Here is a 10,756-nt window from a genome sequence, read left to right on the forward strand (position 1 = left end):
GGGTCAGAGGGTGCGCGCGGCAGCAAGATCATCGGAGACGGTGGTGTCCGGACCGCGGTCGTTTATTGACGGGGCTGCATTTTTAACACTGCAGCACGCTTGTGCATCACACAGAGATAGAACAAGCCCGTGCTCGCCAACGAAGAGGCGGCCCAGCGGGGTAGCGCCCAGGTCCCGGGCGGCGCCGTGTCCTCCTCCCACGACGGGCGGCTGGACGGAGGGGCCGGCTAGGAGCCCTCGGTGTCGGTGTTGTCGCTGCCCGTGGTATTCTCCCAGTCCACCTCCCCCTGCCTCGCGCCGTGCTGCATCTTCCTGAGGGCCCGCTTCCTGCGGGAGACCCAAGCGGCGCAGGTGGGCGCAGGTGTGCGCGGGGCCGCCGCCCCCCAGCCCCTCTCGCCCTCCGCCCGCGCGGGCCCACCTGCGGTAGTTCTCGAAGCTCTCCTTGAGACGCCGCCGCCCCTTCTCCTTCTCGGGGGGCTCCCCGCCGCTCAAGCCTGCGTCCTGCAGGAGGGGCGAGGCTCAGGCTCCGGCCAGCACCCGCGTGGGCCCCACGCCCGCCCCTGGGGCTGCGCACTGGGGGCCGGGCGGGCGGGGTGCGCTCTCCCGCCTTTCAGATGACAGAACTGGCCTGGGACGTACGCGCAGCCAGCGGGGATGGGCTCCAGGCCAGTGTTCCTTCTACTGCAGTGTCCGGTGCGGCCCCTTTGCCGTCGGGCTCCGTGCAGTGGACAGTGAGGCCGAGTTCCCACCCACGTTAACGCTGCGCCCCACCCAGATGGGCCCGCCCCCTGCCCCCTGCCCCCCTCTCCCGCTGCTTCGTCCAAGAAGGGAGGGGGCTCAGCTTCACGTTCCAAAACACCACACCCCAGGAGCCCATGGGCAGAGGCCTTGTGATCACCCCCCAGGCGTCGAGGCAGAGGAACCACTCTCCCCGTTATCATTCACACTGAGACCCACACCAGGGGCCTCCCAGGGCTCCAGGGACCCCAGGCAGCCTTACCTCGGGGGTCAGTGAAAGCCGCTCCTTCTGCAGAGCCACAGAGGGCTGCTCAGGGCTCTCCCCGATGGCCGGGCCGCCTGCAAGGCAGAGTTGTACGTTTTGGTCCTGCCTACCTGCCAGGATCGCGCTTGCCAGTACCTCTACCCCCCCAGCCCAGGCCAGTCCTGTGCCACCTTCTGGGTCCTTACTTGGACCCCGCAAGCATTCCCATTGTATAGACATGGGGACTGGGGCTCAGAGACCTCACTTCCCACTCCTGGCTCCCGGAGCACATGCTGCGCCCCGTCCCTGGGCAGGGGCTGGGGCACTGCAGCGTTGGGAGCAGAACACTGCAGGCTGCTGGGCTCCCTCCACATCTGCCGGGGCCTGGATGGGCCCAGGGCTCAGGACCCGCAGAAAAAGTGCTCTGATGGGCTGGCTCCCCTAAACTGTCCATGATGGGCGACTGTGGCTTCCAGGTCTTGCGGACATTGCGGTGGGAAAGGCCCAGGCCCAGGTCTTTCCCTCCTCCTTGGCCTCTGACCCTGAAGCCTGCCCCGCCTCCCGCAAGGGGCCACACCAGCCCTGGGTTGGGGCTCCCAGGATGGCTGGGCCAACAGCCTTCCCCTCCCGTTCGCTCCCTGCGGGTCCTGCCCGCCTGTCCCCACGTCGGGGCTCACTGGCCTCAAGTTCATGTCTTTGGGCAGCAGCAGAGGGACCAACCACTTACTTCTCCATTTGCTGCCTCTTCCTCTTTCAGCCCCCCTCAAGAAGCTGGGGTCAGGCCTGACGCTGAGGAAGTCTGTCTGGCTTCACATGCTACCTCTGCAGTGGTGCCCCCGCCACCACCCCATCCTCCCAAACTCCTGTCTGACACCCACCTTCAGAGCCAGCCCCTCGTGATCCCCGCTGGGTCATCTCCCTGCCACTCCCTGTCCTGTGCCCAGGCAGGCAGAAGGATCCCGCCCCTGCCAACTTAAGGCCCCAGTCACCCTGAGCTGTCCCTCCTTCCCCGCTCTGTTCTGCTTCCTGGCAGTGGCTACCTCCCCAGCTCCCTGCTCTGGAGGGCGGGGTGCCTCCACTCTGCAATCCCGGGGCCTGAGGTGGCTCCAATGGCCAGGCGTGTTCTCAAGGTGGGAGCTGGGATGTGGACCTGCAAGCCTGGGCCCCAGGTTCCAATGGGGCTCTTGTTTGCTGTCTGGGGACCCCTGGGGGTTGCTTAGCCCTCTGAGCCTCAGTGTGCCCATCTGTGAAGTGGGGTTGTGGAGGTCTATGGGCCAGGGCTGGGGCATGTGTCCCCAGGCACCGGCGTCATGCGGTGTGCGTGCTGAAGGTCAGGACGGGTGCCAACTTGCGGCCAGAAGGAGGCCTTAGCCGGATTCCTCCGGGACAGGCCGCTCGCCTCCTCACCTTTGTCTGAGAGCTGGGCATCCTCCTCTAGGTCCTGGGGGAGCGAGAGCTTCCCAAGAGAGACAGGGCAACTGGTCAGACCACCAGCCTGCCAGGACCTGACCCTCAGCGCTGCCCGCCCAACCACCGTCCCCCCATGCCGGCTTCTCAGGGAGGGACCTACGCTGCCCAGCCGGGCGTTGGGAGGATGGCCGGCGGTGAGCTGAGCTCCCAGAGCTTCTGAGGGACCCATATGGGACTGTGGTCCGGCAGAGGCTGGGCCGGGAGTCCGGGGTGAGGCTGGCCCTGGGCCCGCCCCCAGAGTCACACTCACCTCCTGGGAGTTCCTCGGTGAGCCGTCCTCTAGGTCGGAGCTCTGTGGTCACAGAAGAGGGGTCGGTCGGCAGGCTGTGGGGGAACCGAGCCACTCGAGGGCATGGGGTGGGGTCCCAGGCCAGCCCGCCCTCCAGGGAGGCCCCTCTCCAGGCCATGGCTGGGCCTGGCCCCTGGCGAGAACGCCCCTCCCCCCACACACACACCCTGCCGGGCCCTGAGCTATGCCAGCCCTGCAGCCCACCTCCACGAGGGCTCGGGGAGCAGGCAACCTTACAGAGGAGGGAGGGGCTCAGGAACGTCTGGGGACCTGCCGAGCCAGCGGCAGAGCAGTGGCGGAGCCAGGCCAGGCCCAGGCCCTTTGGCGGCTCCTCCTCCGGGGTCTGCAGTCTCTAGGGACACACCTGCCCCCATGTGGCCCCACCCCCAGAGCCCCACGGTGGCAGAGCCATGGCTCTCTCTGACTGAGGGACACCGTAAAGGCCCCGGGGGAGGCCCACCAGGACGGACGTCTCCAGCTGCTGCCACCGGAGGCGGCCCTCCACCGCCAGCAGCTGGCCCTCGCGCTGGAACAGCTGCAGCTGCAGCTCGTCCGCCTTCTCGCTCAGCTCGCGGACCCGCTTCCGCAGCGCGTCCTTGTCCTGCAGGCTGCGGGCGTGCCGGGCGTGCAGCTCCTCGCGCGTCGCGATGGCCTGTGGGGCAGCGCAGGGCAGGGCAGCCGCGGCAGGGGGCTCTGGCTGGGCCTCCCGGCAGAACGCGGCCCGCCTCCCTGCCCCCCCCCCAGCCCCCCGGTCTTTCGTTTCCCCTCCCGGCTCTCTCACTCCTCAGCACAGCCCGCCTTATTTCTAGCAATGCTCCTGGGAGGGTTTCCAGCAACATGGCCGGGGACAGGCGGGGCCGGCGCTGGCCTCTTCCCCTTTCTCATCCGAGGATGTCATTCGTGTTTTGGGGGTTGTAAATGCAATACAGGCTCAGGATGGAAAGTGTGGACAGTTCAGAAAATATAAAGAAGATAATATACCCCTGAGAATAACCCCTGCTGACCCTGCAGGGTCTTCAAGTCCTGCTCTCCGGGCACATTCAGCCGTGTTCACATGCCCATACGCACGTTTCGTACTTCCTGGGTACAGCTTGATATCAAGAACATGATTGTTGACAGACATGTAACATTCTTTAAGACCAACACCCCAGGCTTTATCAAGCCGGTCCCCCACGGCAGGGACACTGAGGTCAGCCCAGGAGGCCAGCCCACGACCTACAGTGACCGGCCCAGGAGGCTGTGGCTGCGAGGCACACTTGTAGGAAGCCAGCCTCCGCGTCCAGCAATGATCCAGAAGCTAACCCACACCCCTGCCTCAATCGACCCCGACAGCCAGGGCTGGATTAGTAACAGGACATCCTGAATTTCTGTGCCAGCTTCCAACTCGGGACCCACCAGAGAAAACCCTGCCGCTCACCTCGGCGGCCAGGCCCCAGCGTCCCTGGGGGGGTAGCCTGCCCTGGGTGCCACCGGAGCCTGCGCGCCCCTGCCGGCCATGCACGAGGCAGAGGGGGCTCTGCTCGGGCAGCTCCGGGAAGGAGCTGTCCCATCGGGTGAGCTGCGCCCATTTCACACCTGCTGCCCCAGACCGCACTGCTGCCCATGGCCTTGAGGGAAGCACGCATCTGCCGGGCTTTCTCTGCGTTTCTGTTATTCCCATGAGACGGCTTTCTAGAAGTGGGTTTGCCGGGGAAAAGGAATCTACCTCTTCAGGCTCCTGATACAGATTGCCAATCACCCTCCAGAAAGTGACTGAAGCGACAGCTGTGGCTGATCAGAAACGACCCCGAGCCGTGACAGGAAAGTGATGGGAAACGAAGAAGCAGGTGCGGCTCTGCGCTGGGGCGCCGCCTCCCCACCCAGAAGAGTGCAGCCGGCCAAGGCGCCCGTGGCTTTTTAAGCGAGAGAAGTCTTTGCAAAACGAGTCAGAAAGCTTCCACTTTTGTAAAACAAAAATGAAACTGCACGTACGCTGAAAAAAGTCTGGCAGGTACAGCAGAAGGTGGAGCGCGGACTTGCTGGCAGCAGGTGGGGCAGGGGTGGAGGAAGGGGATTAACTTCATTAGCATTCGCGTTTTTAAACGAGCATGAACTTCTTTTGTCAGCGCTCCCTGAAGAACCACCTTGACAGCGGCATCCCTGAGAGGCCACCGCGGCCGGGAGGGCTGTGCGGCCCCTACCTGGTCCCGCTCGACGGCGACCTCTCCCATCTGCTGCAGGATGGTCTCGATGCGCTCCTTGTACATCTTGGAGTCCTTCCGCAGGGCCAGGCACTGCAGCTCAAACATCTCCTTCTCCTCCGTGCACTGCGGGAGACGGCAGTTAGCGAACCGCCTGCGGCCCCGCCGGCCTGGAGCTCCAGACCGAAGCTGGGCCCCGACGTGCCCGGGCAGCGCGGGCACCAGGTGGGGCGGAAGGCTGGCCCTCGCCTCCAGGCAGGGGAAGGAGGGGCGTGGAGCCCCGCTCAGTCGGCCCAGGGCGCACGCCCCCACCCGCCCGCCGCGTACCCGGGCACGCAGGGCCTCGGCCTGGCGCAGGTCCTTGCGCAGGGAGAAGATGGCGGCGGTCTGCTCCTGGAGGCCCCTCTGCGCCTGTCGCCAGTCCTCCTCCAGCACCTGGACGTAGGGGCTGCTCCGGTCTGGCTTCCCCTCCTGTGGGTGCGAAGGGAGAGGGCGGCAGGACAGCGGGGCTGGGAGGCCCGGGCCGGCGCCCCCGCGCCCGCCGCGCCGGCCCGCGCCCCGGGGCCCCACCTGGACGGAGGCCTCCAGCCCCCGCACCCGCGCCTGCAGCAGCGCCTTCTCCTGCTGCAGCTCCCACAGCAGCTCCTGGCTGGGGCGCTGCTCCATGGCGCGCCTGAGCTTCAGCGTGTGCTTGCGCTCCACCGAGCAGTCGTCCTCTGCCTTCATGAGGCTGTGCTTGAGCCGGTCGACCTGTGGGACGGGCCGTCAGCATCCGCCCGGGACCCCGGCGCCCGCCGCCCGCCCCAGCCGCCCTGCCCGCCGCGCGGGGCACCTCCAGCTGCAGGTCGCGGTTGCGCATGAGCGCGGCGCCCCGCTCCTCGCTCTGGCGGGCCAGGCGCAGGGCCAGGTCGTAGTTCTCGTCCTTGCAGCGCTGGAGCTCGCGGCCGCCCACCTCGCAGGCCTCCTTGAGCCTCTGCACACGCTCCTGGTGCTTGCGCAGCAGGCTGTCCTTCACCCTCAGCTCCTTGATGAGGTCGTCCTTGGAGCCCAGCAGCGCCGTCAGGTCCTGCACCTTCTTCTGCAGCTTCATCACCTCGCTCATCAGCAGCTGCATCAGGCCCGACTCCCCGGAGGCGTCTGCGGACCGGGAGGGCGTCAGATGGTGCATGGTACACCCGGCCCGGCCCGGGCCTCCGCTTGAGGACCAGCGGCTCCAGGGGAGCCTGGCCAAGGGGTCAGTTCCCGGTTGCGGCTGCTTCCCGTCCCGGAGATGAACTCACCCCCCAGCCCTGTCCCCACCCCCTCCCAGGGCAAGGCAGGGCAGCCCAGGGCCTGGGTGTCCATCCCTCTTTGTCAAATTTTGTTACCATCCTGATTGAGAGGCAGGGGACGCGACTCGGGGCCGCCTCACAGGCTGCTGGGGCGAGCAGGCCTGGCCTCTCGGGCATGGCTTTAGCGGGCTCACATGGTCTTCTGGGCAGGAGGGGCTCTGAGCCAAGAATCAGCCTGTGCACCCCGCCTCCCACCTGCTCCCCCCTCCGGAGTTCAGGTCCCCCTTTCCTTCAGCCTCTGCTCGCTCCACGAGTGTTGGGAGGAGAGCGGGATGGGAGCGACACCCACACCGGGCCCAAAGCTGGCACCCTTCCCACACACGGCTCCACTCCCTTTCTTTCATACGCGATTTATCCATGAGGGGACCAGGTGGGAAGGGGGCCGCCGGCTCCAACCCACACCATCCCCCTGCCCCTCCATCCGGGCCCTGTGCCTCCAGGCCCGTGTCCTGTTCCTCACCGATGATCATGGAGAAGACGCGGGTGGGCTCTTTGCCCGTGACCTTCCTGTACAGCTGTGGGTAGTAGAGTTCCAGGCTCTCTAGGAACGCCACGTAGCCCTTGTGGCCAGTCCGCTGCAGGATGTCCAGGAGCACACCTGCGACCCAGAGGACACGCGTGGGCACGCAAGGCTGCAGTGGTGGGGGTCTGGGCGGCTCTCCCGGGGCCTCAGCTGTGCGTGAAGCACCACAGCCGCGGGCAGACAGGGCAGGGGGCCTCCGGGGGACGGGGTGGGGGACGGGCACTGACCTACTTTCCGCTTGCGGATGACCAGGCTGGGGTCACTGAGCACCTGCTCCTCGTCGTCGGGGTTCAGGACCTTGCACTGGCGCAGGTAGGGCGTGATGCGGGCGGGGTCGATGACGGAGATGAACTTCACCCGGAAGCCCTCCAGGGCGCTCCAGCACTCGTCCTCATTCTCGTAGTCCGACATGGCGCAGTCGGGGCAGGCGGCTGGGAGGGAGGCCGTGGCTGAGCAGCAGGCGTTGCCGGGAGCCAGGCCTGCGCCTCGCCCGCCAGGGCTCTGGGCAGAGCCAGACCAGGAACCCAGCCCAGGGGCGTCCAGGAGAGGGGCCGCCAAGAGAGGGAGAAGCCCCGCTCCCTCCCATCGGCTCGCCCGTGTCGCCCTTCACGGCCCTGCTCCCGCCCCTCTGGCCACCCTGGGCTTTTTCTCTCCCCGAGTCACCCCAATAAGCGGGTCACCCCAATAAGCGTGGGGAACAGCGTGGAAATGCTCCAGGGTCAGGTGGCATCTAGGAGAACACGCCCCCCTGCACCATGGCCCTCCTTCGGCCCTGTCCCCCCAGAGCACCCCAAAGTGCTGCGGGGCTGGCGGGAGGCTGCCCCCTACCCACGGAACTGTTTGTGCCGCCTACCAGCACAACCCCCCTGGCACATGGGGGAGGGACTCCAGCCCCAGCCCCCGGCTGGCCAGTGCCTGGCCCCCGAGGCGCCAGGCTGTGCTGGCGGGACTTCCTCCTTCCCCGCAGGACAGTGCCTGCTCACGTCCACTCCCGTCCCCGCCTCTCCTTCCGGCAGCTGGTGATGCAACGGCCACCTAGCAGCTGCCGGGCCGGCCTGCTCCGGGTCAGGCTCGGTGACAGGGTGCCCTCCAGGAAGGGTGACTGTGGACGGCCCACGGTAGAGGGAGAGCCGGGGCCCGGGCGCACTGGGAGGGGTGGCTGTGCCGCCCGGGGCTGGCCTGGAATGCGGCTCCATGCCTCCTCCAGCCTCCGGGACACCAGCCGTCCAGGCTCCTGTCTGCCTCCCAGGCGAGGCCTGCTCTTGGCCGCGCTCTTGGGGACTGTCAGGCCAGCTCTCCGATAGGGGACCATCTATGCTGGAACCACCCGCCGCTCTTCCCTTCTACACGACCAGTGGGGGAACCACTCTCTCCAGGGCCAGGCTGAGCCGGCAGCGGCCCCGCGGTGGGGGCGGAGACACTGACCCCGCCACCGCAGGCTGAGCCTTTGACCTGCGTGGGAAACACCGGTTTCCAGCCCAAAGGGACTGGGCCACCCTCCTGGAGATGCGGCTGGCAGCAAGTTCGCGCTGCCCTCAGCCAGCCCGCCCGCCCAGCAACAAAGCATTGAATGAAACCACCAGCAACTTGGGGTCTCTGGAGTGTTTGGCCCAGTCCCCGCCTTCCTAGCCGGATGTCCACGTGTCCCACACCTGACGGTGCCCTGCTGTTAATTCCAGTGAAGTGACCAGCAGGTACCAGGCGGCTGTGAAGGGGACAGGGCAGCAGCGCGAGGCCACCTGACGCCCGCCTGGGGTATCTGCTCCAGACCCCGCTCCCTGCCCCAAGCCCGAGCTGGGCCACAGCGGCTTCCCAACCACCTGAGGAAAGGGCACCAGGCCCGCCTACCTCGGGGTCCTCCTGGGGGTCAGCCTGGGCCGCCCGATTCAATGCGCGGTAGGAGCTGCCGGCTGCCGGGACCGAGGGAAGGTGGAGCCGGAGGAAAGCCGTGCACTTCCTGACGGGTCTGGTTAACCCCACGGAGGCCCGGCCGTCCTCCCACAGGGGACCATCCCCGCGCTGCCTTCTGATTCGCCCAAGCAGGGCGGCCCCGGGAGGCGGGGACGGGGAAGTGGAAGCCGCCTCCTCCCGGGGAAAGCTGCTCCCGCTCGGAGACCGCCCCCACCCCACCCCCCCACCCCCGCCTCTCCGCCTCCCCGCCAGCCCGCCCAGCGCCAGCGCCCCGGGGCCCACCCTGCAGGCCCAGCCCCGACCCTGCGGAGTGGGAGCGCTAGAGCCGTGGCTCTCCCAGGGTGGGACGAGGCCAAACCACCGTCCGGTCCACTTTGGTCCCGTAAGGACTGCAGCGTGGTGTCCAAAGAGGGCATGAGGCTGGGGGGGCTGCAGCCCCTAAGCCTAAGCCCACTCGCTGCCAGCCCACGCTGCAGCTGGCTCCGCCCGTCCCTCCCTGGGAGCAGCCCCTCTCCACCAGGACCCACGCGACAGCGACAGCAGGGCCCCAGGGGAATCCCCAGGCCACCGCCCCACCAGAGTGGCCTCGCTGGTTGAACCGAGAGCGCTGCCACCTGCCAGGCTGAGCAACAGGTCTGGGAAGGGGCTGCAGCTGGGTGGGCAGGGGCCTGACCAGTGCTGCTGGCTCCCTTCCTGAAGGGTCCTGAGCCCCTCAGCCCCAGGGTTTTCCTCTGCCTCCTGGGCTCATGGTGGTCAGTAGGCTAAACCCCGGGAATCCTGGCACCACCAGGTGCTGCCAAGTGGCCGGGCCTCCCCGCAGGCCTCCAGGAGGCCCGAGGTCACCCTCCAGGTGTGGGCAGGCCCCCAGCCCCCTGGGGGAGCCGTGTTCTGGGGGATCCTGCCCCAGCCTGGAGGGTCTGGCGGTGGGGGGGGGGGAGTCCTGGTACAGGAGTGGCGGGAGCTGCGGCTCTGCGCACCTGGCGGGCAGAGGGCCGGTGCCAGGCCCTCCGTGACCCAGTGTTTCCTGTTTCATGACATGAGGCTAAGGAAGGAGTCTTCCTCATGGTGTGTTTATGAATTAAATAATAACAACGCCATGTTCTCTGACCACGTCATAATCAAACTAGAAAGCGGTAATAGGACATCTGAAAAATCACTAAGTGTGTGAGAATTAAATAACAAACATCTTAAACAACCCACAGGTCAGAGGAAATCACAAGGAAAATGGGAATTGCTGAGTCGAGTACCAGGCACAAAGTGAAACACACACACCCCCGAGTGGCGAGTCAGCCTGTGGCTGTGTGACGTGACGTGTGGTGTCTGGGTGCAGGCAAAGGGGAGACAGGTGACCCCAAGTGACTGCTGTCTGGTGGGGGGGGCAGGACACACGCGCTGGGCACACTTGTCCCATTTCTCTGTGTTGGAAAATTTCCCTAATAAGGTGAAAGCAAAGGGGAGTAGTGTGCAAGAACAAAGCTCCAGGAAAAGCCGGTGTCTCGGAGGGTGTAACCAAACCCCCAAACCCGAGCTCCTTCAGACAAGAGGGACAGAGAGGCCGTGGGGATTCGGTCTCCTGCCAAAGAAACGCCTGCACAGAATAAAAAGAGCACTGGCCCAGGGCTGCCGTGGGGACTGTGGGTAGACAGTCTGCCACTGGTCTGGGGACCCGCCTGGGTTGGCCTGTGTGGTCTGGACGGCAGAGGAAGTGGGCCCGCCCCATCCCTGTGGTGGCACCAAGAGGGCCACCAGCACCTGGGTGGGTGCTGGGCTGCCTCCTGCTTGGAGCGGCCCCCCAGTCTGAAGGCCAGAGCCACAAGCGTTTCTCGTGAGATGGGTAACCCTCTGTTTCTCCCCCTCCACAGGCCCCCAGAGGCCAAGTGTGCAGGGGCTCCGTGGACCCCAGGGCCCAGCTGGCGCACTCCCCACACACCCAGGGGTGGCCCAACCCCTCTGCACACCGCCCAGTACCTCAGGACGAGACCGCCAGGAGCGCGTGGCTTGCTTTTAATTAAGAAACAGGACATTTCTTTATTCCTCCCGATATTTTGGTTTGCACTCGGGGACCAGCCG

At 66.5% G+C, this 10,756-nt stretch overlaps 1 protein-coding gene across 13 annotated transcripts; it reads right to left on the minus strand.

The window, feature by feature from the left end:
* Nucleotides 1-14: 14 nt before the first annotated feature.
* Nucleotides 15-10,756, minus strand: CARD9 (caspase recruitment domain family member 9). 13 transcript variants are annotated; one of them, XM_036855467.1, is made up of 13 exons: nucleotides 10,655-10,756; nucleotides 7,003-7,206; nucleotides 6,713-6,850; nucleotides 5,754-6,058; nucleotides 5,492-5,671; nucleotides 5,249-5,392; nucleotides 4,922-5,047; nucleotides 3,106-3,393; nucleotides 2,703-2,744; nucleotides 2,390-2,438; nucleotides 1,001-1,077; nucleotides 419-501; nucleotides 15-327 (listed from the first exon to the last, which is right to left on the minus strand). In XM_036855467.1, exons 2-13 carry the CDS (start codon nucleotides 7,184-7,186, stop codon nucleotides 228-230), a joined length of 1,716 nt encoding a protein of 571 aa, XP_036711362.1. In that variant the 5' UTR covers nucleotides 7,187-7,206; nucleotides 10,655-10,756; the 3' UTR covers nucleotides 15-227. The 13 variants fall into 13 exon arrangements, 7 of the variants coding, with proteins under 7 accessions (XP_036711362.1, XP_036711361.1, XP_036711363.1 ...); XM_036855466.1 differs by lacking the exon at nucleotides 10,655-10,756 and adding an exon at nucleotides 8,624-8,852 and having other exon boundaries at nucleotides 16-327; XM_036855468.1 differs by lacking the exon at nucleotides 10,655-10,756 and adding an exon at nucleotides 8,624-8,851 and having other exon boundaries at nucleotides 22-327; nucleotides 3,202-3,393.

Source organism: Balaenoptera musculus, chromosome 6 (genome assembly GCF_009873245.2).
Source record: "Balaenoptera musculus isolate JJ_BM4_2016_0621 chromosome 6, mBalMus1.pri.v3, whole genome shotgun sequence".
NCBI lineage: Eukaryota > Metazoa > Chordata > Mammalia > Artiodactyla > Balaenopteridae > Balaenoptera > Balaenoptera musculus.